The sequence below is a fragment of the Erythrolamprus reginae genome, chromosome 2 (assembly GCF_031021105.1).
Source record: "Erythrolamprus reginae isolate rEryReg1 chromosome 2, rEryReg1.hap1, whole genome shotgun sequence".
Taxonomy (NCBI): domain Eukaryota; kingdom Metazoa; phylum Chordata; class Lepidosauria; order Squamata; family Dipsadidae; genus Erythrolamprus; species Erythrolamprus reginae.
Genome location: NC_091951.1, coordinates 227,233,559 through 227,261,204, shown reverse-complemented (window position 1 = coordinate 227,261,204; position 27,646 = coordinate 227,233,559). Strand labels below are relative to the sequence as shown.

The 27,646-nt window shown below is 43.4% G+C and overlaps 1 protein-coding gene across 2 annotated transcripts in view; it reads left to right on the top strand.

The window, feature by feature from the left end:
- The first annotated feature begins 13,109 nt into the window (after positions 1-13,109).
- Positions 13,110-27,646, top strand: part of MFHAS1 (multifunctional ROCO family signaling regulator 1) — a 34,924-nt gene continuing 20,387 nt past the window's right edge. The window contains exon 1 of one of the 2 annotated variants that reach the window (XM_070742141.1): positions 13,110-16,831. In XM_070742141.1, the coding sequence (XP_070598242.1) occupies positions 13,549-16,831 (3,283 nt within the window). In that variant the 5' untranslated portion in view covers positions 13,110-13,548. The remainder of the gene's footprint in view (positions 16,832-27,646) is intronic. The other variant, XM_070742142.1, reaches the window with a different exon arrangement.

The window sequence follows — 27,646 nt, the reverse complement described above, 5'->3', positions numbered from 1 at the left end:
TTTGAAAAGTGTTGGGAAACTCCAGATCGTGCAGAATGTAGCTGCAAGAGCTATCATGGGCTTCCCTAGGTTCGCCCATGTTACTCCAACACTCCGCAGTCTGCATTGGTTGCCGACCGGTTTCCGATCACAATTCAAAGTGTTGGTTATGACCTATAAAGCCCTTCATGGCATCGGACCAGAATATCTCCGGGACCGCCTTCTGCCGCACGAATCCCAGCGACTATTTACGTCCCACAGAGTTGGCCTTCTCCAGGTCCCGTCGACTAAACAATGTCGTTTGGCAGGACCCAGGGAAAGAGCCTTCTCTGTGGCGGCCCCGACCCTATGGAACCAACTCCCCCCAGATATCAGAGTTGCCCCCACCCTCCTTGCCTTTCGTAAGCTCTTAAAAACACACCTCTGTCGTCAGGCATGGGGGAATTGAAATATTCCCTTCCCCTAGGCTTATAAAATTTATGTATGGTATGACTGTATGTATGACTGATCTCTTAAATTAAGGTTTTTAGATTTTTTAATATTAGATTTGTTTACGTTGTCTTTTTACTGTTGTTAGCCACCTCGAGTCTGCGGAGAGGGGCGGCATACAAACAAACAAGCAAACAAACAAATAAACAAACAAACAAACAAACAAGAGGATGGGAGTGGGGGATAGTCAGCTGGAGCTGGGCACACAGCTTCATTTCTGCCGGTGGAACTGCGTTCCACCCCGTCCTGCCTACTGGCCACCCTTGTGTGTGTGGAATCCTGACCAAATCTTGCAGACGTTTTCTGTTTTGAAAAAGGTAATCAAAAGCATTCGAAACTTGCTCAATTTTGTTTACTTATTTCTGATTTTGTCAGCAATAGTTGGGAGTGAGCAAAAATATTTTATTGACTCACAAACATAATTGCCCCTACTGAACGATTGGTTTATTATTAAAAGGTTTGGGATTGCAAGATATCATGACCTGATCTTTGGAATAAGGCCATGGAGTGAATTAATGAAAAAATGACGGTAGGAAGTTGGATATATTTGATGCTATCTTTTATTCCCTGTGGATTCTGGAAAAAACAGCAATATAAAATTTGTGGCATAGATTGTATTTGAACAGTTGTAATCCAATACATTTAGAATGTAGCAGATTGTGGGGAAGGCGATTTTGTGGGCCCGACTCCCACATGATTTCAAAATTTTATTTATTTATTTATTTATTAGATTTGTATGCCGCCCCTCTCCACAGACTCGGGGTGGCTAACAACAGTAAAAAGACAATGTAAACAAATCTAATATTAAAAGTAATTTTAAAAAACCCAATTTAAAGAACCAATCATACATACATCCGCCTCGAGTCTGCGGAGAGGGGCGGCATACAAATTCAATAAATAATAATAAATAATACAAACATACCATGCATAAATTTTATAAGCCTAGGGGGAAGGGAATATCTCAATTCCCCCATGCCTGACGACAGAGGTGGGTTTTAAGAAGCTTACGAAAGGCAAGGAGGGTGGGGGCAACTCTGATATCCGGGGGGAGTTGGTTCCAGAGGGTCGGGGCCACCATAGAGAAGGCTCTTCCCCTGGGTCCCACCAAACAGCATTGTTTAGTCAACGGGACCCGGAGAAGGCCAACTCTGTGGGACCTAACTGGTCACTGGGATTCGTGCAGCAGAAGACGGTCCCGGAGATATTCTGGTCCGATTCCATGAAAGGCTTTATAGGTCATAACCAACACTTTGAATTGTGACTGGAAACCGATCGGCAACCAATGCAGACTGTGAAGTGTTGGTGTGACATGGACATATTTAGGAAAGCCCATGATAGCTCTCGCAGCTGCATTCTGCACGATCTGTAGTTTCCGAACATTCTGCAAAGGTAGCCCCATGTAGAGAGCATTACAGTAGTCGAGCCTCAAGGTGATGAGGGCATGAGTGACTGTGAGCAGTGACTCCCGGTCCAAATAGGGCCTCAACTGGTGCACCAGGTGGACCTGGGAAAATGCCCCCTTCGCCACAGTTGAAAGATGTTTCTCTAATGTGAGCTTCTCTTTAGCAAGTAATTGGTAGACTGACAAAGGAACTGTCTTTCAGAAAACCAATCCTTTAAAAATACCAGCTTTTTCTCTCTATATCCAGCCATCCTAGACCAGAGGTAATGCGATTACTAGGAATAAAAGCACAAACACTGAATATTTGGAATAAATCCCTGTTAGTGTCTTAGCACCATATTTAATTGTCGATGCATTACATTGTAATTGCAGGCCTATTTAGCAAATAGGTAGGCTTGCAAGTCAGAGCATAAAGGATATCTCAACCTGTTTTGCTGGAAGATTTGAAAAAGCAGGACTCTTCGGCTGTACACACTGTCTTCCAGAAGGTATTAACATTAGCTCTGCATTAGCTCTCTGGCAAGCTTTGGGATGGAAATGTTTTGAAAGAACTGGACTCTCTCCCTTTTTACTCAGCATCCTTAATGGGCTTGGAAAGTATCAGGTTGAGGCCATGGCTTGACTTGTGCAGGATGTATACTGTTTCAAACTTCACCTGCAGAAGCCCCTGAATCAATGGGTTTGTATCCGTGGTGAATTTGGAAAGATGCATAAACCCATGTCTGATTTCTTGCTCCTGGTGATATTCAGAATAGCATGGCTTAACCTGCCTTGCATACCTGAAACCCCAATTGGATACTAGAACAGAAGCAGGATAGGAAATGGCAGTAGGGACAACATTGTACTTTTATAATTTTCTTTTATTTTTACTTACTTACTTACTTACTTACTTACTTACTTACTTACTTACTTACTTACTTACTTACTTAGTCTAGTATGTATTTGTAATATACCATATTTTTGAGTATAAGATGTACTTTTTTCCTCCCTAAAAGAAGCTGATAAATTCGGTGCGTCTTATACTCTGAATATACTCCCCCACCCCAATCCTAACTTCCCAGCTCTTATCTTGCAGGTTCTTTCATTGTTTCTCTCTGCAAAGAATGTTTTGCAAGCCCCAAGTCTTAGCAGGATTTTTTTTCATTGCTCTAACTTGCTCTGAATAAGTTTCTTTCCAGGCCTAACAAGGTGCTAACGATGTTCTCAGCTCTTACTAGCTTGCAAGCTCTTTCATTGTTACTCTCTGCAAAGAGTGTTTTCCACGCCATAAGTCTTTGCAGGGTTTGTTTTTTTCATTGATCTAACTTGCTCCCAATGTTTCTTTCCAGGTGCTAATGATGTTCCCAGCTCTTACTGGCTTGCAAGCTCTTTCATTGTTAGTCTTTCCAAATAAGGTTTTTTTCAAAGCCCTAACCAGGGGATTAGCCGAAGCTGACCAGACTAAGGACGCTAGCCTGATGAATACAGTATCTGGTAAGCAGATTCTTTTCCCTGTTTTCCTCTCCAAAAACTAAGGTTTACTTATACTTCAGTGTGTCTTATACTCTGAAAAATATGGTACCTAGATTGTTTATATACAAAAGATGTGTACTGTACTGATAAGAGGGAACATTAAACAGGGACAGTAGACATGCTGGTGTGCTTAAGCATGCCCCTTACTGACCTCTTAGGAATCAGGTGAAGTCAACAGTGGACAGTGTAAGGGTAAAGTTTTGGGAGTTTGGTGGTGAAACCACAGAGTCAGTTAGTGAGTTCCAGGCATTAACTACTTTGTTGCTAAAGTATTTTCTACAATCAAGTTTTGGGCAGTTCACTTTGAATTTGTATCTATTGTGTGCTGGTATATTGTTGTGGTTCAAGCTGAAGTAGTGGTTGACAGGAAGAACGTAGCAGATAATTTTATGAGCTATGTTTAGGTCATGCCGAAAGCGACGTAGTTCTAAGCTTTCTAAGCCCAGGATTTCAAGTCTGGTTGTGTAAGATATACTGTTGCGAGTAGAGGAGTGGAGGACTCTTCTAGTAAAGTATCTCTGGACACTTTCTAATGTATTTATGTCCAATATGTGGTATGCAATATGTGATATGCGGTGTGAGTTCCATTTTCTGCCAGTTCAAGGATAGAAAGCATTTTAACTGAGCTTGGGACTCTCTGGATCTCTGAACTGCCTATTAATCTGTTTTTCATTGCCTTCCATGCGGTAGGTATTTGTAAGGTGAAACATAGAATTGTGTTGTTGTTTTTTTGTGTTGTGTTCTTTTTTGTGTTGTTTTTGAAACATAGAATTATGGCTGGATGCTTCATTGTTGCTCTTACAGACAACAAAGATTATTGCTCATTTCCACAAATATCTTCCATTCTTGGTGACACCCAATGGGAATATTTGTTGTAAGGATTCTGTATACAGTATTTCTTTCTTGGAGTGCTGAAGAAATATAATAAATTACCGTATATATGCACATCTCTGTTCAACAGTTCTATTATGCTCCTGGGCAGTGTGACTTTGTTTTCCTGGTAAAGTGTAATCAAACTGTATGGGGGGACATAGGGACATGCCACACTGTATTAAATATAGCAATTTGTAGTAGCACATACATCAACATTCATTCATTCATTCATTCATTCATTCATTCATTCGTTTATTTATTTATTTATTGGATTTGTATGCCGCCCCTCTCCGGAGACTTGGAGCGGCTTTTGCAACAATTTTGGCTGCTTCTGCAAGCTCAAATTAACACTGATGATTGCTTGCTTTGGATCAGCCACTGGCAGTAGTTTCTCTGCCAATTTGCCAAATTCATCATCACTCAAGGGTGTGGGATTTGTTAATTGGCAAACTGCTGCTGTTTACACTGATGAAAGATGCTGGAGATCGGATTTCTTTATATCCAGTTCTAACACATTTAATGTCTGAAAACAACTGGTGATGATGTCACCAAGTTTAGGTAATGAAACATCTGCAAAAACCACCACCACAAGTTCAAAGAGTACCAAGGACACCTCATTTCAACCCTTTTTGAATGTTCTCCTTTTCTGAACATCTCTCCCTCTTTCATCTATGCATATTCCCTTGCACGTCTATGATTCTGTATGTCTGCATTCACACATACTTTACCCAATTCATGCATCAAACAATTTGATCTCTTATTCACAAATGGTGAGTATATTAGTCTTTCCTGGATTGAAGGTACACTCACCCAGGTAACATTAGGTATTTTGCTGCTTTGAAGGTCTTCTTGTACTTTAAATTTAAATGTGCTTTAGGGAGTCGATCAAGCACAACCAGCATTGCTTAAGCAGGTTTCAGTGAGGTTGTGAGAATGGTGTCCTCTTCTGAAGGTCATGGCACTCTACTTACAGGTCGCCCGCAGAATCCCTTGTGGACTTCCTTGCAGGAAGTTGTCCCTTGACAATCTCATGGCTTTATTTTGCCTGGAGAAACTGTTAGCTTGGGCATCATGCTGGGCTGTGAGTTTTTGCCCCTGGATCATCCCTGCTGTTTTATGGAGGCATGTTAATCTGCCATATTTTCATGGCATTAATTTCTTTCTAAGATGTCAAATGCAACACACTGTTTCCTGCCATGAACCTGCTTGGGGGTGCCTGCAGTATACTAACTTGGGAATATTTTTTATTGCACACATTAAATTCTGCTGCTCTGACTTCTGATAACAAGAATGTAGCAAAAACAACCCTTTAAAAAGCAAAGTATATTTTTTTAGCTCATTCTTTCAGTTTAACATCATCCTTACTACGGCTATAAAAAGCTATAAGCCAGCACTCTTACCTATTTTTCACTATTCCAGCTGAGCCTTGTGCTTGCCAGGAGGCATTTAATTACACCACATCCATGATTTATTAGAAATTAACTTTCATCTCTCTTTTTTCATACACTGAACCTTTTATTTTTGCACTCTGAAACTGATTTGCCTCAGGAAATGTGACTGGGTTTATCAGGGGTTTATAAACTAGAAAACCTTTTATATTTTTTCCCAAACTGTTGCAGAGATATATTACTAATACATGACAAATGCTTGCAGGTCTGATTCACATTTAATAGAAAAAACACATTTTTGTTAAATGAATCACCCTGCATGGGATCCAGGTTTTATGCACTAGCTACAGTTTGTTGTGGCATCTGGGTGGATGGACACAGCAAGCATATAGTGAAAGGTCTGGAATACTAACGATAGTATGGAAGTCCGCATGTTCCCTATCCAACTTGTACATTTTAGCTGATGAAAAGTAATATACCAACATTTAGGTAAATTTTTGAATAAGAGAAGCAGTGTTTGTAAACGAATAATAATGCCCTTCCTGAATGCAGTATAATTATTGTGAAAGTTTAAGGAATGAATTAATTAGTCTTTTGCATCAACCTTTGCTAAAGATGGTATTAAAACAATTACTGGAGGAAACAGGATTACTGAAGAGAGAAAAGGATTAGTAAAGATAAATGACTAGGCAAGATCCATTGATTAATGTAGCTAAGGAAGGACTATGATTCAATCACTCACAACAGAAGTCTGATGAAAATTAAGAGCTTTATGGACCACATGGTATGGGATTTCTTCTATACCATCCGCCCCAAAGATTTTGTCATTGGAATAATTAAGGCTGACCTGATGGAAGACCTGAAATCCAGCATGCCCCCTTCCTTGCTTTGTTACCATAAGAAAGTACATAAATAACAAACACCCATAATGTTGAATTCTATAAATCCTCAACCATCAGGAGATAGAGCAGAATTAAACTTTTGTTGAGTTCCAAGGTTGGAATGGAGCATGTTCATCAATAATAGATAGGTAGGTAGGTGTTCTGCCGGGCTCTCTGGTAGAAGCATCCCGAAAATTCACAGGTACAAATTTCAGACACACACACGTTTGAAAATTCAAAACAATATCCTTTATCACAAAATTCAAAAGAAACAAAACACCCTTTTTGTATTGCAAAGAGCACTCTTCCCCAAAACAACCTTGTTGGCTGTACAAGTCCCTTAATCAGTCCTTAAGTACTTAGCTAGTAGCTGTGAAGAAATGTCACAGCCCTCCTTCTTCCCACGAAGTGAAATATACACACAATTTACTCTGCTTTGGTGTCAAAGGCATGAAAAATCCACAAAGTTCAGACACAGCGAGGCACGATCCTGAAGAACTGCGATCAGATAATCTTCCACAACAGCCAAACTAGCACGCTGCCATTTATAGCAGCAGTTCTAATTACTGGAGCCCCACCCAAACACAGGTGGCCTCTCTTATCTTCTGTAATATTTCCTCAATTGGTCTCTTCGATGCATAAGTTTGCGTGGGTCTAACACTTTGTCATCCGAATCGACTGAAGATAATGGTGATTGGCTTCCTGGGCTGTGTGCCAAGCCCCCTTCTTCCAAGTCACCCCCACCTTCTTCGTCCGAGGAAACTGCACTCCCTGACTCTGCCGGCAATAAAACAGGCCTAGGACATGTTGACGTTTCCCCTGCCTCCACCTCCACATTCCCTGCGGCAGGAGGTGGGCTAGAGCCAACCACAACAGTAGGTATGTAGATAGGTAGGCAGGCAGGTAGACTGACAGACTGATTTGCTGACTGACAGATAGACAGCGTTGTGGTTATTTTATTCAGGGCTTGATCAAGTTATCCTACTAAGAGGACAAAAAAAAAGTTGAATCTTCCCATTCCATGTGCAGCAGCCCTAGTGGGGGACCAATATCATCTCCTTCTAATATACAGAATTTTCTGCACATGCAGAAAGCCAGTTAATAAGATGCAGGTTAATTTACATTGGGCAGAATCCAGTAATAAGATCTTACTGTGTCCTGAATCTGCTATTAGAAAAGACAACCTCATTCTGACTAGCAACAGAAGCCTGTCCCAATTATACAAGTGTTGGTACTACTCTGTTACCAATGTTAATTATCTTTTTATAGAATGACAAATACTGTTATCTTGCCTGGTTAAAACATCCATTTTCAAAGAAGGCATTTGTTAATGTACTACCCTAACATTGTTTTTAAATTCCTCACTGAAATATGGAATATGGAAATATAAAAAGGCCTTAAACAAGCTGGAGCAATGATATCAGCAAGTATTGGGGGCTGAATTGGCAAAAGAAAGCTCACAACTGTATTAGTTCGAAACATGCAGAAGAGGTCTTCATCCTGCAGTAGATAGGCAATGGCTAAAACGATGATGATTTCAGAATAGTTTATTAGGTTTATTTTTTTCTTATGTAAGAATAACTTGTATCAATATCACAACTACCGTATATTAAAAGACCATTTATATGTAACATATATTGTAATTCATATTTTAAAATGTAATCCAATGCAATAGATCAGAGGTATCAAACCCTGTGATAAATTGCTAAACTGGATGTGGGCGTGGCCAGCACATGACACATCTGACCACGGGTGGGCAGCAGGCAGGACAGGGTGGAATGCAGTTCCACCAGCAGAAATGTAGCTGTGTGCCCACTCCAGTTGACCGGTGGCAGTTATTTCCGGGATTACCGGTCTTCGCTGGGCTCTCCTTTTCCCCCCTGCTGCTGTGTCTGCGTTCCTTGCTTTTTTCCTCTTTCCTCCTTCCTGGCCTTGGATGAGCTTCCCTCTCTCCTGCCTGGCTCCCCTCCAGCCTCCCAAAGCCAGGAAGGAGGAAAGAGGAAAAAAGCAAGGAACGCAGACACAGCAACAGCAGGGGGAAAAAAAGAAGAGCTGAGCTGAGCCACGCCAAAGTGGTCTGGGCTGCGGTCTTTTTCCCCTTGCAAAGCCCTCACTCCGCCCACAGATGAGATGAAAAGGCATAGTGTGGCAATAATAACCATGTAACTCTCCCTCGGCTATCTGATATTTTTAAATCCCCCCCATCTTATCCTCCTCCTCGGAAAGCGGCAAGGAAACCTGCACTGGCAGGAGTTGCAGGGGGCCCAATTCCTCCCCCCTCTTTTCTCAACAGTTGATCAGCACCCGTTCGCCTAGCTACCCAGCCTGACTGGGGGCGATCCAGGAAGGAGAGTGCAGGAAACGCGAAGCAAATTGTCACCCCAGCGAGCGACACTGGTGAGGTTGTAAGTTGAGGACTTAACAGTTCACTTGAACAATGATGACCGTTCAAGCCACTCCCACCTGGTCACATGGCCTGCAAGCCACTCCTACCCAGTCACATGACCATCAAGCTACACCCACAAAATAAGCCACACCCACAGTGTGGCAGTAAAAAAAATTGGCAGCCCATTACTGCATCTGACCTGCAATAGATCTAACCTAACCAACAGATCAATGGTGTGAATTAGTACAGAGTAGTTTCTGATGGCTGATTTTAATCACATCCAATTAGATATCTTAATGTAGCCCGATTGGAAAAATCTTCTTGTTTATAGTTTTGGATCTGGTATGGTTCCCCTCTCAAAAGAGGGCAATAACATGGAGATATCCCAGGATTTAGACACAATTTTGAATGATATCCTTTAATAAAACTATCTTTATACGAACCATGAGGTTGCAAATGTGATAAAATGTGTGATGTGGCACCATGATGCAAAGTTCAGTCTTTTGTATTTGTGCCCCAACATTGTTCTCCTCGGGAATCTAAGTTGTTTGGTGTGTAATGTATTTGCCCTTCCTTGTTCCACTTCTGCAAGTGCCCATAGTATGTTAGAGTAATGAGAGGAGTATGTTAGCCTTTCTAGAGACTCCTTTCTAGAGCAGACATATGCGGACTCAGTTATTGATATTATACTACTGAAAGTGCAAATGCTGAGTATCTTCCCCTGAATAAATGCGATGAGATTAGTCCAGTGCTTCCCAAACCTGAGTAAATTATTTAAAATTGGGTAAAAGTGATTTTTCTTTGGATAATGAATTCGCTAATGGTTTTTCAGAGCAGGAGGCTCCAACCTTGGCAACTTTAAGACTTGTGGACTTCAACTCCCAGAATTCCTCAGCCACCAAAGCTAGCTGAGGAATTCTGGGAGCTGAAATCTACAAGTCTTAAAGTTGCCAAGGTTGTAAATCCCTGTTTCCAAGTAAATGGTTTGAACCTAGGTCAAGCAGTCAGTGCAAAATATTATTTGTAGGAAAAAAGAACCATCTGGAGTCTTTCTGGTTAACAACTCACAGCAACTATCCTATATTAGCCAGGGAGGCTGAGATGCAATTAGTGTTCCCTCGATTTCTGCGGGGGATGAGACCGCCTGCGAAAGTCGAATTTCCGCGAAGTAGAGATGCAGAAGTAAATATACCATTTTTGGCTATGGACAGTATCACAAGCCTTCCCTTAACACTTTAAACCCCTAAATTACCATTTCCCATTCCCTTAACAACCATTTACTCACCATTATTACTGGTACTCACCATTGAATAAGACACTTAGTGATCCTGATATTTATAAACATAATTATTTATTAACAATAATTATTTTTTTTGTTATTTATTTGCAAAAATTATTAGTTTGGCAATGACATATGATGTCATCGGGTGGGAAAAAACGTGGGATAGGAAAAAAAACCACGAAGTATTTTTTAATTAATATTTTTTTAAAAACCGTGGTATAGGCTATTTGCGAAGTTCGAACCCGCGAAAATCGAGGGAACACTGACTTGCTGTTTCCAAGTACCTATATATATGAAGTAAGATTTTCCATTCAGACTTTCATAAAGAGCACATAGCAAAACTGTTTGCTGAATCCTGGTTTTGGGTAATGAAGGAAAATGTTTTAGAAGGACTGTCCTTCTCTATTTGCTTGTCTTTTCTTACAATTATTACAATTAGAGTATTTGTATCTACTTTCTCATTGAATGATCACACCACTTTTTAGTGGAAATAGGCAGAGCGCATGTTATTAATTGTATGTGCATAATTTTAAATGCTGTGGCGAGGGGGGTGTTTGCCCAGGTTCGCCTGGTGCACCAGTTGTGGCCCTATCTGGACCGGGACTCACTGCTCACAGTCACTCATGCCCTCATCACCTCGAGGTTCGACTACTGTAATGCTCTCTACTTGGGACTACCTTTGAAAAGTGTTTGGAAACTTCAGATCGTGCAGAATGCAGCTGTGAGAGCAATCATGGGCTTCCCCAGGTATGCCCATGTTACACCAACACTCCGCAGTCTGCTTTGGTTGCTGATCAATTTCTGGTCACAATTCAAAGTGTTGGTTATGACCTATAAAGCCCTTCATGGCATCGGACCAGAATATCTCCGGGACCACCTTCTGCCGCACAAATCCCAGCGACCAGTTAGGTCCCACAGAGTTGGCCTTCTCCGGGTCCCGTCGACTAAACAATGTCGCTTGGCAGGACCCAGAAGAGCCTTCTCTGTGGCGTCCCCAACCCTCTGGAACCAGCTCCCCCCAGAGATTAGAACTGCCCCCACCCTCCTTGCCTTTCGTAAAGTTCTTAAGACCCATCTCTGCCGTCAGGCATGGGGGAACTGAGACATCTCCCCCAGGCCTATACAGTTTATACATGGTATGTTTGTGTGTATGTTTGCTTTTAATAATGGGGTTTTTAGTGTTTTTTAAATTATTAGATTTGTTCTTATATTTTCTTTGTTATTGTTGTGAGCCGCCCCGAGTCTACGGAGAGGGGCGGCATACAAATCTAATAAATAATAATAATAATAATAATAATAATAATAATAATAATAATAATAATAAATTAATATGCAGATGCTCGCTGGCAACTGACAAATGGTTAGTGTAGTCCATTGGTGGTATATAAAAAAGTAGGCTATCTTCATACATTAGGCTAAGCTTGTTTAGAATTTTTGTGACTTGGGATTATTCAAATCTTCCCAACCAGTTCAATGTATAAATAAAAAAATGAGTTCCATTGATCCCCAATTGAAGAATGTTATGCAAACACATCCAATGTATTGTGTGAACTCAGGAAATTGCATTAATAATGTCAACCTTGGGCTCATTAACCTTGGATTAGAAATTTGTGCAACACATAGCTGCAGGGTTCATTGATCTCAGTTTTTTGATGTTGCAGATGCAGATGGGATCCTAATTCTTAGAAGGCAAACTAATGTTCTGCCTTCATTATTAGGACCTATGACCCCTCAGTCATGGGCAAAACACTAACTTGTGATGCCACAAAGGCTACGGGATGTAATTGCAAAGTAGGGTAAAAGTGCATTGCCACATTACGCCTGAAAAGATGTGAAATTAAATTATCTAATTGTGAATTTGACAAAATGACTTCAGGGACTTTTTTGGAAATCCTGGGCCACCTACCCTGCACCGGCAGGGAGAGTACAAGGAGGGAGAAGAGGAATTTGCGCCGTTTGCTTCAGCTTTGGCGCCATGCAGGATTGTATTTGCTGGAAATAAGGTGAGTCACGAACCCAGCCAGAGGGAATGATGTTGAAATGCCATTCCGAGCTTCTAAGAAAGAGGTAGGTGACTTTCTGCAGGCTGTGCGCAATCCTAAATAAGGTCTCAGGTCAGGAAGCGGTGCAATCCATCAAAAAAAGGAAATAGAAACATAGAAGATTGACGGCAGAAAAAGACCTCATGGTCCATCTAGTCTGCCCTTATACTATTTCCTGTATTTTATCTTAGGATGGATATATGTTTATCCCAGGCATGTTTAAATTCAGTGACTGTAGATTTACCAACCACGTCTGCTGGAAGTTTGTTCCAAGCATCTACTACTCTTTCAGTAAAATAATATTTTCTCACGTTAATTCTGATCTCTCCCCCAACTAACCTCAGATTATGCCCCCTTGTTCTTGTGTTCACTTTCCTATTAAAAACACTTCCCTCCTGAACCTTATTTAACCCTTTAACCTATTTAAATGTTTCGATCATGTCCCCCCTTTCCCTTCTGTCCTCCAGACTATACATTCATTAAGTCTCAGTAGAGGTGAGGCTGCTGGACAGGAGCAGTATTTTTCTCCCAGACAAACAACCCATCTCACTCCCACCCGGGATTTTAGAGGCCTTCATTTCCTCTTCAATCACCTTAAGCCTATTGCAGAGCTTCTACTCTCAAGCAGGGTAGGTTAGCCTAGTTCTGAAGTGGCTCCACACGTAAGGTAAACCACCTCACATCTGAGTGAATTTGCCCTCTTTCCCCCTCAAGAAAGACCTCCTAACGACAGCTCTCCTTACGCCCCCGCAGGTTGGTTGGCAGATGCGGCGCGGCTCCTCGCCCGCGACAACAAAAGGGACGTGAGGGAAAGCAAGCCGCCTTCTGCCCTGACGCGCCCTTTTTCTTCCTGAATCCAAGGGCGGCTCCGGGTTGGGAGGCCGGCAGGCAGGCAGGGCGTCACGTGCCGGCAGGCGGCGCTACGGCTGCTCCGCGGCAGCTATGCTGCTGCCGCCGTCGCCGCCTCCGACGCCTCAGTCCCAGTTTTAGGGCATCCACCGGCGTCGCCTCGCGCTGGGGAGCGGCCGCCCCGGGAGGAAGGATGCTCCGGCGGGTCCGCCGGCGGCGGCGGCGGCGCAGGAGACGGGACTCGTCGGGGGCCGCGCGCCTTTTGTAGCCGAAGCCTCCGCCTTCTTCTTCTTCTTCTCCATGGCGAGCGGGGCGGCGAAACCCCCCGCCAGGTTTGAGCGGCGTGGCCCGGCTTGGAGGAGGAGGAGACGGACGGAGGCGGCCGGGCTCGAGGGCGGCCGGGCCCGTTTCGACTCCCGCCGGCTCGCTGCACCTTAAAGGGAAGCGCTTACAGCAGTTAGCGCCATGGCCGAGATGGAGCGTCCGGAGGAGGCGGCCCGGCTCTGGCGAGACGACGCCCTGCGCGCCAGGAAGCTGCAGAGCAACCTCCAGCAAATGGAGCTCGAGCTGAGCGGCCCGGAGACACCGCCGAAGCTGAAATCCTCGCCGCTGCAGCAACAACAGCCGCCTCCGACCTCGCCGCTGGAGGCGTTGAATCTGAGCGGCCGCGGCCTGGATGAGCTGCCGGAGGGCTTGTGCGCTGCCGTGGGCGGCAGCCTGAGCGTCCTGTCGTTGCGGAGGAACCGACTAGCTCATCTGCCCTCGGCCGCCGCCCTTCGGCACCTGGGCCGCTTGGCCGAACTGGACCTCAGCCACAACCGCTTGCGCTGCCTGCGCGACGACGGCCAGGCGCTGGCTCTCCTGCGCGGGCTGCGTAAGCTCAACCTCAGCCACAACCAGCTGGGAGCCGAAGGGACGCTGCCCGGCGGCCTGGGCGAACTGCAGCAGCTGGAGGAGCTGGACCTGAGCTTCAACCGCCTGAGCCACCTGCCTGCTGAGGCCCTGGCCCACCTGCGACAGCTCCGCACCCTGGACGTGGACCACAATCAGCTCTCGGCCTTCCCTCGAGCCCTGCTGGAGCTGGACACCCTGGAAGAGCTGGATTGCTCGGGCAACCGGCTCTTGCAATCCCTTCCAGAGGGCATCACGGCTCTTCGGCACCTGAAAATCCTCTGGCTCAGCGGCACCGGCTTGGCGGCCTTGCCCGAGGGCTTGTGCCATCTGGGCACCCTTGAGAGTCTCATGCTGGATGGGAACCGCCTGAGCGTCCTGCCTGCTGGTTTTGGCGGCCTGCAGCGTCTCAAAATGCTGAACCTCTCGTCCAACTTGCTGGCTGATTTCCCGGCCGCTGTGCTGGCCCTTCCTGGCTTGGAGGAGCTCTACCTCAGTCGCAACCAGCTTACCCTGCTGCCCGCTGGGCTTTGCCAGCTTTGCCAACTCCGCACGCTTTGGCTGGACAACAATCGCATCCGCTACCTGCCCGATTCCATAGTCAAGCTTCATCAGCTGGAGGAACTGGTCCTTCAGGGAAATCAGATCGCCATCCTTCCAGAGGGGTTTGGCCAGCTCAGCCGCGTGAGTCTCTGGAAAATCAAAGACAACCCTTTGATCCAGCCCCCCTATGAGGTCTGTATGAAAGGCATCCCTTACATAGCTGCCTATCAGAAGGAACTGGCTCACTCTCAGCCTGCCCTTAAGCCCCGTCTCAAACTAGTCCTCATGGGCCTGAAAAATGCAGGCAAAACTCTGCTTAGGAAGTGCCTCATGGAGGAAGAGGAAGAGGAGCAGGCAGAGCTGTCTTTCGGTTCAGTTAATAAAAATTTTGAAAGAACCCAAAGCAGGGGGTGCTTCATACAACCCCTGAGAGATATGCCCCAACCCCTGCCTCCAAAAGCACAGCCCAACCACTGTCCCATTGTGGAACAGCCTGAGGCTTTCCCTTTGTCTGTCTCGCCTCTGAAATGTTCCTGCTTAGGATATAACCCCACTGAGAAGAGGGATGTGTTTAGTCAGTCCCCCAAAGTTATTAGTCAGACCCAGGCGGGAGGCTCGGCTGCTGAGCAGCAGGATGATATCCCATTGCCTCCCTCAATTAAAATACATAGAGAAACCTGCTTGGGGAATTATCCCTTGAGGCCTCCAGGCTCACACGTAACAGGGTTGCCAGGCAGCAGCAAAGGTATTGAAGTGGCAGACTGGACAGCAGATGTGGAGAGAAGCCTAACCTTCATTGTATATGAGCTGGCAGGAGACCCAAGTTACGATGTGATCCAACCGTTCTTCCTCTCCCCTGGAGCCCTCTATGTGTTGGCAGTAAATCTGAGCACTTACATGCCACAGTGTTTTTATCCTTCTGTGGGACACTTCCTTCACTGGCTGGGGGCAAAGGTGCCTCACGCTGTGGTGTGTATGGTGGGAACCCATGCAGACTTGTGTCCTGAGCGGGAGGTGGAGGAAAAATGTTTAGACATCCACCGCCAAATTGCCTGGCAGGAGAAATGTGACTATGAAGGCCTCCAGGTTTTGGCCCGACAGGTAGATGAAGCTCTGGGGCAGGATTTTGATTTGCGCTGCTCTAGCCCCCATATTGCTTTCTATGGGGTGTCGGACAAGAATCTCCGGCGCAAGAAAGCTCAGTTCCAATACCTGCTCAACCACCGTCCACAAATCCTCTCCCCAGTTTTACCTATTAGCTGCTGGGATTGTGTCCAGGTCCGCCGATTGCGAGAGAAGCTCCTTTCGGTGGCGGAGCACAGAGACATCTTTCCAAATTTGCACCGGGTTCTGCCAAGATCCTGGCAGGTGCTGGAGGAGCTGCACTTCCAACCCCAAGCTCAACAGCTGTGGCTAAGCTGGTGGGACTCTGCTCGACTTGGCCTGCAGGCAGGGCTGACAGAAGACCGACTCCAAAGTGCACTTTCCTACTTGCACGAGAGCGGCAAACTGCTGTACTTCGAGGAGCACCAGACCCTGCGAGAATATGTTTTCCACAACCTGCCCAGGCTCATCGACATTCTCAATGTCTTCTGCCAACACGATGCCTCAGTATTGCTCCAGAAACTGCTCAGCGGCACCCACATGGATGAGATGAAGGCCGCACAGCTCCACCACTATGTGGAAGGATATCTGCTTCACGGCCTTCTCCCTGCCCACGTTATCCACCTGCTTCTCAAGCCCCACATCCAGAGCAGAGAGGACTTGCAGCTTCTGCTGGAATTGCTGGAAAAAATGGGACTCTGTTACGGGGTTAACAAGCCCAAATCAAAACCCTTGAACGGGGCTACAGCATGGTACAAGTTCCCCTGCTATGTGAAGAACGAGATGCCTCATGCCGAGGCATGGATTAACGGTACTTCCCTGGGTGGGCAGTCTTTTGGCGCAGAACAGCTGCAGATTGAGTACAACTTTCCTTTTATTTTCCCCCCTGGATTGTTTGCTCGCTACAGTGTGCAGATTAACAGCCACGTGGTTCAGCGGTCAGACGGAAAGTATCAGATCTATGCGTACAGAGGGAAAGTGCCAGTAGTTATAAGTTACAGGCCTGCCAAAGGCACCCAACAACCAGATACACTGTCTATTGCTAGCCATGCATCTCTACCAAATATATGGACAGCTTGGCAAGCCATAACCCCATTGGTGGAAGAACTAAATGTACTGCTTCAAGAATGGCCAGGCTTATACTATAGTGTGCATGTCCTCTGTTCCAAGTGCCTTAAAAGAGGGTCACCCCACCCACATACCTTTCCAGGTAAGAAACTAAAGCTGATTGTCCAGATAATGTCTCCTTTGCATTGAGTTGAGTTTCCTGGTTGGTATATGGGCACAGCCAACTTGTTTTTTTTCTTAATGGGATGAAGCTGTCTCACCACTTTCTTTTTCTGGGGATGTTTTTGAATTTCCAAGTCTAATCTACAGTCTAGGGATTTCCTGGTTATTTTCCACCTAATTAACTCCCATTCTGTTTAGCTTTTGGGCATTCAACCTATTACGTGCTGCCAAAATTTAAATATGCACAGTGTTTTAAATAAAGATTACAGTTTGCCAAACAGGTGCAGGTAGTTGCCTGTAAAAAGGTAGATGCAGGGAGCCATTTCACCATGTTCCTGCATGAATTATTTGGTTAAAATCCCGCCTAGCCAGATTATGTAGTGGATCACATTCTAACAGTCCGATTGCTGCCAAAAGAAAACAAAATATCCAAAGGCAGGTTTGATGCTCTGTATAGGCAAATTGATTTAATCTAGATGAGAAATTTCAGCACTTCCCAGTGCTCAATACAACTGGTCCTCAGTTATGACCAATTGAACCCAAAATTTATGTTGTTAAAGCTGTGCCCCATTTTCCTATCTTTTTTGCCATGGTTGTTTAACGAATTTCTACAATTGTTAAGTGAATCATGTGGCCATTAAGTGAATCTAGCTTTCCCCATTGACTTTGCTTGCCAGAAACTCCCTAGGAAGGTTGCAAGTATCAATCCCAGGACCTTGGGATGCTCCAACCATCATAAATACATGTTGGTTGCCAAACACCCTAAGTTTGATCACCCGTGACTATGAAGATGCTGCAGTGAACACGAGTGGGAACTGATCATAAGACATTTTTAGTGCCATTGTAACTGAACAGTCATTAAATGAAAGGTGGTAAACCGAGGACTCCCTGCAAATTCTAGAAATATAATGAAAGTCCTTTGTATTACTTGACATAATGGCATGTAGGGATATTTTACTACATACCTGTAGTAGTTATATATTTGTCCACAGTGGAAAAGGTAAAAATGAAGAGTGGGTTGGTTGGTTATTGGTTTTTTTGGTGCACTATAACTTGGCATCTACAATATTATCAACTGTCAAATGGAACTACAGTATGTAATAGAATATGTAAATGGGTATCTGTATCTTTCCCCAAAATAATCCTGAAATAGTTTTGATAATTTTTCCTAATTGACGTATTGATATTGCTCTTGTACATTATTACTTAGTAAGTAATCATTAATTTACTCTTTCTTGTTGAGTGGACACTGTAGCACTGTGAGAAGGTTCTAAACTCTAAATTCTAAATTTAAATTCTAAATTCAGGTAGAATGCAACCTGAATGCTGCTTTATTTTGCTCTGTGGGTATTTATTTCTGTGCATTATTCACATTTTGATTGCTGCTGAATCCATATCCTTTTTTCAGGTGTTTCTGCAAATTGTTTATGGGTATGTATTGTACTGAATCATTGTATGAAACCAGCCAATTTAATTAACTCAGGAAACAGCAATTAAGTATACCGGTTCCCTCCCCCTTCCCAGTTCTATATGTGTGTGTACATGTTGTTACCATACATCTTAATAGGCCTATAATATTTATGTCACCCAAGCCTTGTGCAATGGGCATCAATTGGAAATTTCTTCTATTCCCCAATATTTCTTTTGATGTGTTTATGCCTAAAACAATTTTTTTATATATTTCTACCACGTGGCTTGTATTGTTTCCAGTATCAACATGTGATTGACTCCCCACTTAATTTCTCTATGTGGAAATGGATGGGTGTGTGTGCTTGCTGTTTTTGCCTTAGGCGGTCATAAGTTGTACAGGCCTGATGAGTAATATGCAAAATAATTCTGAATATTTCTGAACACTCATAAAGCAAACAGCCTCAAAATGTTAAAAAAATATATCTTAATTGGTTTTCAAAGAGTGTAACGGAAGCAAACAATATATCATCAGGACTTTCATGTAAATTGCTTGTTAAGGGGAAAATTAAAACAAGTGAAAGTGAGCCTATTTTTTCCTTCTGGAAATTTGATCATATCTTGAAAGAGTTTGCTGAACACGCTCGATACAGGGTTTCTTTATGATATACTAACATAGTCATTAGATTTCTATCTAGCCTTTCATTCAGTATCTCAAGTATCATATATATCAGTGTTTCCCAACCTTGGCAACTTGAAGATATCTGGACTTCAACTCCCAGAATTCCCCAGCCAGCATTCGCTGGCTGGGGAATTCTGGGAGTTGAAGTCCAAATATCTTCAAGTTGCCAAGGTTGGGAAACACTGATACAGTATATAGTATTCTCTCCTCTTGTTTTTCTCTCAATAAAAACCATGAAGTTCTCGCCTCTCCTAATCCAGCATTTCCATCACTGCCAAAATGGTTCTTGTTATGCAAAATCTATTTCTGTATACTTCTAACACTTTGCATGATTTTCCTAAGCCAATGATTTTGATGTTTATTCATTTAACAGGGTTTTTGTATTGCTCCAGTCTCTGTATATTGGCAATTTGCACTAAGAAGTCTCTGTCCATAAACTAAAAGCAGACCAGTGGCTCCCCAAGAGCCAGACATAATTATTTTAAGTGCATTGTAGCACAAGATAAAGTGCACCAGGTATACCTTAGGGAGTGGTGGCGAACATATGGCATGCTTGCCGGAAGTGACACACAGAGCCATTTCTCTGGGCACGCCGGCCATTCCCTGTTGCTCTTCCAAGTTCCAGCGCGCACATGCGCATCGGCCAACTGGACTTTGTGGGAGTACCGGAAACTGGAAGTGCAGCTCCCTGGCACACAGGCACATGCTGGGAAGCTGAGGTTCCGGTTTCCAGCACACGCATGCACACTGGAAACCAGAAGACCAGGTGTCCGTCTTCCAGTTGCCAGTACATGCATGCTGGGGAACTCCTCCTCTGGTTTCCTATGCTCCCCCATGCGCGCATGCTCCCATTTCAGCACTCGATGCCGAAAAGGTTCATCAACACGGAATGGTGTCTTTGACAGTGTGGGAATCACTACAGAGAAAGATAGCTTTTCTCTTCTTTCCTATCATGGGGATGAAATCTTAAAGAAGGCCTGTATAGTCTTACTACATAATACTGTATATGACATTTATAGGCAGTAGTATAGACTTGCAGTTAGTAAGAGGCAGTTCACACATCATGCTCATCTTAGGCACACGGTTCAGCATGGAATGTTTCTGCCCAAGCATTCTAATTTCCATTCCATGACTACCAAAAAAGTCATCATTGCTGATTTGGGTCTGGCATATACAGTGGTACATCATGATACGAACCCCTCGTCTTACGAACAACCTGAGATACGAACCCGGGGTTCAGAAATTTTTTGCCTCTTCTTACGAACTTTTTCCTTCTTACGAACCCGCCACTGCCGAGAAGCCCCGCCGCCCGGCTGTCACCTTTTAAAACAGCCGGGGGGCTTTTCAGCATCCTCCTGAACCTGAACGCCAAACCCGAACTTCCGGGTTCGGCGTTTGGGAGGCCGCCGAGAAGCCCCCCGGCTGTTTTAAAAGACAACGGCCGGGCGGCTAGGCTTCTTGGCGGCCTCCCGAGCGCCGAACCCAGAAGTTTGGCAAAAGTTCGGGTTCGCGAGGCCGCTGAGAAGCCCCGCCACCCGGCTGTCACCTTTTAAAACAGCCGGGGGGCTTCTCAGCGTCCTCCTGAACCCGAACGCCAAACCTGGCTGTTTTAAAAGCCCCCCGGCTGTTTTAAAAGGTAACAGCCGGGCGGCGGGGCTTCTCGGCGGCCTCCCGAACGCCAAAAACGGAAGTTTGGGTTTGGCGTTCGGATTCAGGAGGACGCTGAGAAGCCCCCCGGCTGTTTCAAAAGATGACAGCCGGGTGGCGGCGTTTTTTTTGCGTTGTTTTTTTTCCCGTTGCACAGATTAATTGATCTTACATTGTTTCCTATGGGAAACAATGTTTTGTCTTACGAACTTTTCATCTTATGAACCTCTCCCGGAACCAATTAGGTTCGTAAGACGAGGTATTACTGTACCGGCAATTGATCAGAGTAGAAACCCATAGAGAAATCTAAGGCAAATTCTGATACCATTTCCTGGTTGAGGCTGGTATGCATTATACATTCAGATAGCATGCCATGGCCAAATACTTGCAATCCATACCTTTGGGAAGGGGGGAGTAATATGTATGTGTGAATGTATAAAAGCACAATATACCACTTATAATGCCATTGCCTTATACTAGGCAGCACCAGCCACAATATTAAAGCTCTTTGCTCTGCCCAGCCAGGTGATGTCACACACTTTGGAGTTCTCAGCCGTGTCCAAGATTACATTATCTTGTAGGCCTTAAAGCAGTGATGGCGAACCTTTTTTCCCTTGGATGCTGAAAGTGCGCTATCACGTATGTGCGAGTTTTCACATCCATGATTCAATGCTTGGAGAGGGCGAAACAGCTTCTCCCCCCTCTCGGAGGCCCTCTGCAGGCCAGAAATGGCCTGTTCCCCAACTTCTGGTGGGCTCAGTAGGCTCATGTTTTGCCTTCCCCAGGCTCCAAAGGCTTCTCTGGAGCCAGGGAAGGGTAAAAATGCCCTCTCCCATCCCCCCCCCGAGACTCTGGAAGCCAAAAATACCCTCCCGGAGCCTCTGTGCGAGCCAAAATTCAGCTGGCCGGCACACACATGCATGTTGGAGCTGAGCTAAGGCAACTGCTCGAGTGCCAGCAGATGTGGCTCTGCGTGCCACCTGTGGCACCCATGCCATAGGCTCTCATCACTGCCTTAAAGGGAGCCACTGAGGCCTGAATTATCCCTTTTCAAGCTTAACTTCTTCCAGAATCTGAGAAATGATTGTGAAGACCTCTGAACATAAATTAAGAAAGACTATATGAGTCATTGTTCTGAAGAATTGCAAAATGCTAAGTCTATCCCAGCTTTTAATTGTTTGAGTAGGAGAGACAATCAACCTTCTCTTTCTTCCCCCATACCCGAGACATGACATAGCATGGTGATGACTCTAAACTTTAAGCACAGTATGACAAACTGATTTTCTGATAATGGATTGTCTTGAATGTATTGCTTTTACATCATGATTGGTACTTTTTTTATTTGTAATGGAGGCTTGAGTCAGAACACCAAGAGTATTTTTGGGAAACAGCACATAATATGCTGGCAAAAAGTCAAGACAAACAGCTGATTTTAATAAGCAATGTGTTTAGAAGGGCTTTCTTTTAGACCATTCAAGTACTTGAGAATGTGTTTAATTAAGATGGAGAAGAAAAGAATTGAACAGAATTTGCTTTGTTCAAATGGTAGATTTTTTACCTTGCTAGAAATGTTCTTATACAGTGATACTTTATCATTGCTGTTCTTGTATGTGCTTTTAGTAAATAACTCTGTAGTTTAAAATTTAAAATTTGCTTTTGGTAATCTTTGAATTTTTTTATTGTACACAATGCCTGGATACTAGAACCATCTGGATCTATAAATGTAGATATTTTTTCATGAGAATATTTATTTATTTATCTATTTATCTATTTATTTATTTATCTATCTATCTATCTATCTATCTATCTATCTATCTATCTATCTGTCTATCTGTCTATCTGTCTATTTATTTATTTATTTGATTTTTATGCCACCCTTCTGCTTAGATTCAGGGTGGCTTACAACATGTCAGCAATAACACTTTTTAACAGAGCCAGCATATTGCCCTCACAATCCGCGTTCTCATTTTACCCACCTCAGAAGGATGGAAGGCTGAGTCAACCTTGAGCCGGTGATGAGATTTGAACCACTGACCTACAGATCTACAGTCAGCTTCAGTGGCTTGTAGTACAGCACTCTACCTGCTGCGCCACCCCGGCTCATTTAATATTTCACATTTCTTCATTTGGTACCTGTGTACATATAAGAACATATGGCTTATTCATGACAAGATAAGCCTTTTCATTGAAAAGCAACAGAATGTATGGTTCTTTTCACTCATGGGTAAAGGTGGAATACTGAATATAGACTTCTTGGGTTTGACATGGCCTAATGGAGGGGTGTGGGTGGTTGGTGTATGTATTAAATTTATATGCCACCCATTTCAGTAGCCAAAGATACGGTTAGTTTTTCATTGAATAGGCATTTTTTTCCTATGACCATGTTGATAAAGAAACATTCAAAGGAGCATCCCAAAGTTGAGATCATCACATGTCAAAGCATTCTGAGGTATTATCATATTTGAGGTCTTCAGGATAATTTTTACCTATTATTTTTAAGCCATAATTCAAAGGGGCTACTTTTGAAAAGTGTTCGGAAACTTCAGATCGTGCAGAATGCAGCTGCGAGAGCAATCATGGGCTTTTCCAAATATGCCCATGTTACACCAACACTCCGCAGTCTGCATTGGTTGCCGATCAGTTTCCGATCACAATTCAAAGTGTTGGTTATGACCTATAAAGCCCTTCATGGCACCGGACCAGATTGTCTCCGGGACCGCCTTCTGCTGCATGAATCCCAGCGACCAGTTAGGTCCCACAGAGTGGGTCTTCTCCGGATCCCATCAACTAAACAATGCCGCTTGGCGGGACCCAGGGGAAGAGCCTTCTCTGTGGTGGCTCCGGCCCTCTTGAACCAATTTCCCCCAGAGATTAGAATTGCCCCCACCCTCCTTGCCTTTCGTAAGCTACTTAAAACCCACCTCTGCCGTCAGGCATGGGGGAACTGAGATACTCTTTCCCCCTAGGCCGTTACAATTTTATGCATGATATGTCTGTATGTCTGTTTGGGTTTTATTATAATGGGTTTTTAATTGTTTTTAGTATTGGATTATTATTATATGCTGTCTTATTATTGCTGTTAGGCGCCCCGAGTCTTCGGAGAGGGGCGGCATACAAATCCAATGAATGAATGAATGAATGAATGAATGAATGAATGAATGAATGAATGAATGAATAAATAAAATAAAATAAATAAAATAAAATAAAATAAAAAGTCTTTTCCCTAGAATACAAAATATTTGATGGTGCAGTAAAGCGATGTGCTGTCTATATATAGCATCTCAATATTTCATTTGCATCTCTTCTTAATGCCCTGAAATTGTTCACTTAAAATTCAGCAGTGAAGTGGCTATAAGATTGTAAGAGCAAACATCTGAATGACTTATTTCCCAAAGCTTCCTGCTTTCCAAACTTCATTTTTACACACCTTGAAAGTCCAAAATAAAACCCAGAGAAAATTTGACCATCCCTTTCGGGACATCAGTAGATGATCCCTTGAGAGGCTTAAAGTACAATCTCTGAACCTATAGAGGATGCCCTTCTCTGCTCTAGTGCAGTGGTCACCAACTAGTGGCCCATGAGAAAATTTTGGTGGTCTGCACAAAAATTATTTGCATTTTTTATATTGCACTTAATCGGGGTCCTCAAACTACAGCCCCCGGGACAGATATGTGCAATGAATGTTTGTGTTTCTGCAGAGTGTCTCCCCCTTCACAATCTTTTTTGTGTAGGTCGGAGGAGGACAGAAATTCTGACTTGGGGGTCTACTTTGGCCTCCTGGTGTGGGGCTTTGGACGAAGGCTGGTCATTAGGCAGATCATATTAGTTGTCCGTGGGCTTTAGAATTATGGATTTAGTGGTCACTGAGATCTGAAAGATTGGTGATCCCTGCTCTAGCATATAAGGTGAATTATTAAAAGAAGCAAGGAGCATAGCTATCCTGAAAAAGTAATTACTCTCTTATCTCATCTGTCATCCATATTAAGTGAGGAGAAAGGAGTTTAGTTGAGTGGTTCTGAAAAGGTCTTGCGAAATGTGTGATGGTTATTATGTTATACTTCCAGCTGTCAGATCTCTAACAGTCATTCAGCACCTCATTTATTGGTAAGTTCATTAGGGTGGAGACTCTTTGATCTCCTTGCTAACTGCTAACATATCAAAAGTACATAACAGTATACATCTCAGAAATCCAATTAATATGACTAAAAGAACTTAAAGAACTTATTCCAGGAGGGAAGTGTTTTTAATAGGAAAGTGGAACACAAGAACAAGGGGGCACAATCTGAAGTTAGTTGGGGGAAAGATCAAAAGCAACATGAGAAAATATTATTTTACTGAAAGAGTAGTAGATCCTTGGAACAAATTTCCAGCAGACGTGGTTGGTAAATCCACAGTAACTGAAATTAAACATCCCTGGGATAAACATCTATCCATCCTAAGATAAAATACAAAAAATAGTATAAGGGCAGACTAGATGGATCATGAGGTCTTTTTCTGCCGTCAGTCTTCTATGTTGCTATGTTTGTAATATTTTGCAACCACTATTCACTTTCACAGGCTCCAAGTGACGCTCATTAAGCTAATTTAGCTTGGCGTCATTGGGAATTCTTTTTAACTGCTGGTTACCGTAAATGATTTATTCTGAAAGCTCATCCTTATATCTCCCTATCCTGGCATTTGAGATGGGGATCCAGTGAAATTTTTTCATGCATAATATTTTGGGTTGTGCATAGGAAGAATGAGGGAGATTGGGTACTTTTAAGGCTTCAATTGACCTCTCCTATCTGCCTACTCTGTGCCTCCATGACTATTTCTCCTTTGGCTGGAGGGACCAAACTCTCCCCTGTAATCGAGTTTTCAGGATCAAGGAAATGTCTGAGTGAGCGCCTCTTTAAATCTCTGTTGATTACTGGTGACTGCCTGGTCCGCATTCCTATACTTTTCTTGGCAAGATTTTGAAAATGGCTTTCCACTGCCTCCTTCCTAAGGCTGAAAGACAGGGACTGACCCAAATTCACCCAGCTGTGTTTCGTGTCAAAGGTGGTTTCTAGCCTGATGCCTTAATCACTACACCATCACTTGAGTTTCAGCATCTCCAAGGGAATAATAGCCTCATGGAAAACTTTCTGCAGTCATTACTCCAGGGGTGAATGCTACAGGTTCGGCCTAGTTCGACGGAACCAGAGGTAACAAATGCTTCCTGTTCACAGAACCAGTAGTAAAAAATGCTTTTAAAAAGTAAAAGGCTCTGACTATTGGGAGCATAGCTGATTGTCACAACTGATGAATCTTTTCTTTTTTACTTTTTAAAAAGCATTTTTATACCTGTTCACTGTAACTGGTAGTAAAAAAATGCTTTAAAAAGCTGAGGGAATTTTTTTTTTTTAAATGTAAAGTATTTTTTGCTACCTATTCGCCCGAACTGTGACTCTGTGAGGTTCCTGCTTGTTCCAGGGGCCATTTTGTGTGAAGTCCAGTTGCTTCTGCATTGTGTAGGAGTCAGTTGTGTAGGAGTCAGTTGTGCAGCTTTTGTGTTGTTTGTGTGTGAAGTGTGAAAGTTGGTTTTTGAGCTCTGTGAAGTTCCTGCCTGTTGTTGCAGGGACCATTTTGTGTGCTTTTCCATTGTGTGGGTCAGTTATGTGGCTTTTTTGTGTTGTTCATGTGTGACGTGTGAAAGTTGGTTTTTTAACTCATGACCATAACCATCAAGCCACACCCACAGAACTGGTAGGGAAAATTTTTAGATTTCACCAATGCATTATTCCCACCGGTAAGCCATGTTGCAACCCAGCACCTACCATCACAGTGATCTTCCCCTAGTAACTTCTTTTGCCTGCCTCATTCTTCCTTTTCCTTTCTGCCTCCCTGTCCCCAATCCACCTTTACCTCCCTAGTTTTTTCTCACTTTCCTGCCCCTTCCCTTCTTTCTATGTTTATTATCATATGTCACTGACACTCCCAACAGTAGCAGCTGGAGCTACCTTCACATTTGAAAGAATCTGGGGTTGGACTGGATAGGAAAAAGAATGGGGGAATAGAAAATTCTGTCTTCTTTGGCTCTGGAAAAATAAATAGCATAAAAGTGCAATCTCCAGCCACAAAATAAAAATTTGCCTCTCTGAAGGGTTCTGTGTTACCAACATATCAAAACTAGCCTACAAAATCATCGCGCAGTATCAATATTATTCAAATTGTGTGTTGTCACATGGTTTTGTACAAGATTGTTTAAAATGATATTTTGTACTAAAGTGTTATGGTAAGCCATACTGGAATCTGTTAGGTCTATTAGTAAGCTTTAGGATCAGAAGACTGGAAAGTGTTTGACCAGTTTAACCTTCGTTCTGTTGAACTAATTTCCACAGGTAGGTATATTTTACCTGCAGATGAAGGTACAACTTGTCTCTGAATCAAACACAGCTCTTAATGATTTCATGAATATAACCAAACCTGTAGGTTAGATTGAAAAGTAGAAAAAAAACCCAACTTGGAAGACGAGAAAAGCAAAAACACATCCATACTGTTGCTATGAAAACCATATACAGTGTTCCCTCGATTTTCGTGGGGGATGCGTTCCGAGACCGCCCGCGAAAGTCGAATTTCCGCGAAGTAGAGATGCGGAAGTAAATACACTATTTTTGGCTATGAACAGTACCACAAGCCTTTCCTTAACACTTTAAACCCCTAAAGTGCAATTTCCCATTCCCTTAGCAACCATTTAGATCATTACTCACCATGTTTATTTATTAAAGTTTATTAAAAAAAATATTTATAAAAGGCAGATGAAAGTTTGGCGATGACATATGACGTCATCGGGCAGGAAAAACGGTATAGGGGGAAAAACCGCAAAGTATTTTTTAATTAATATTTTTGAAAAAACATGGTATAGACTTTTCGTGAAGTTCGAACCCGCGAAAACCGAGGGAACGCTGTATAGCCTGTCCAGGAAGTTGTTAGGAGTTGAGCTTAACTCAAAATGGACTTTCCTATTTTGTGCAAATACTGAAAAGCATTTCTGTTGCTTTATGTAAAGATGCAGTTCTGAAACACCAATGTCAATAA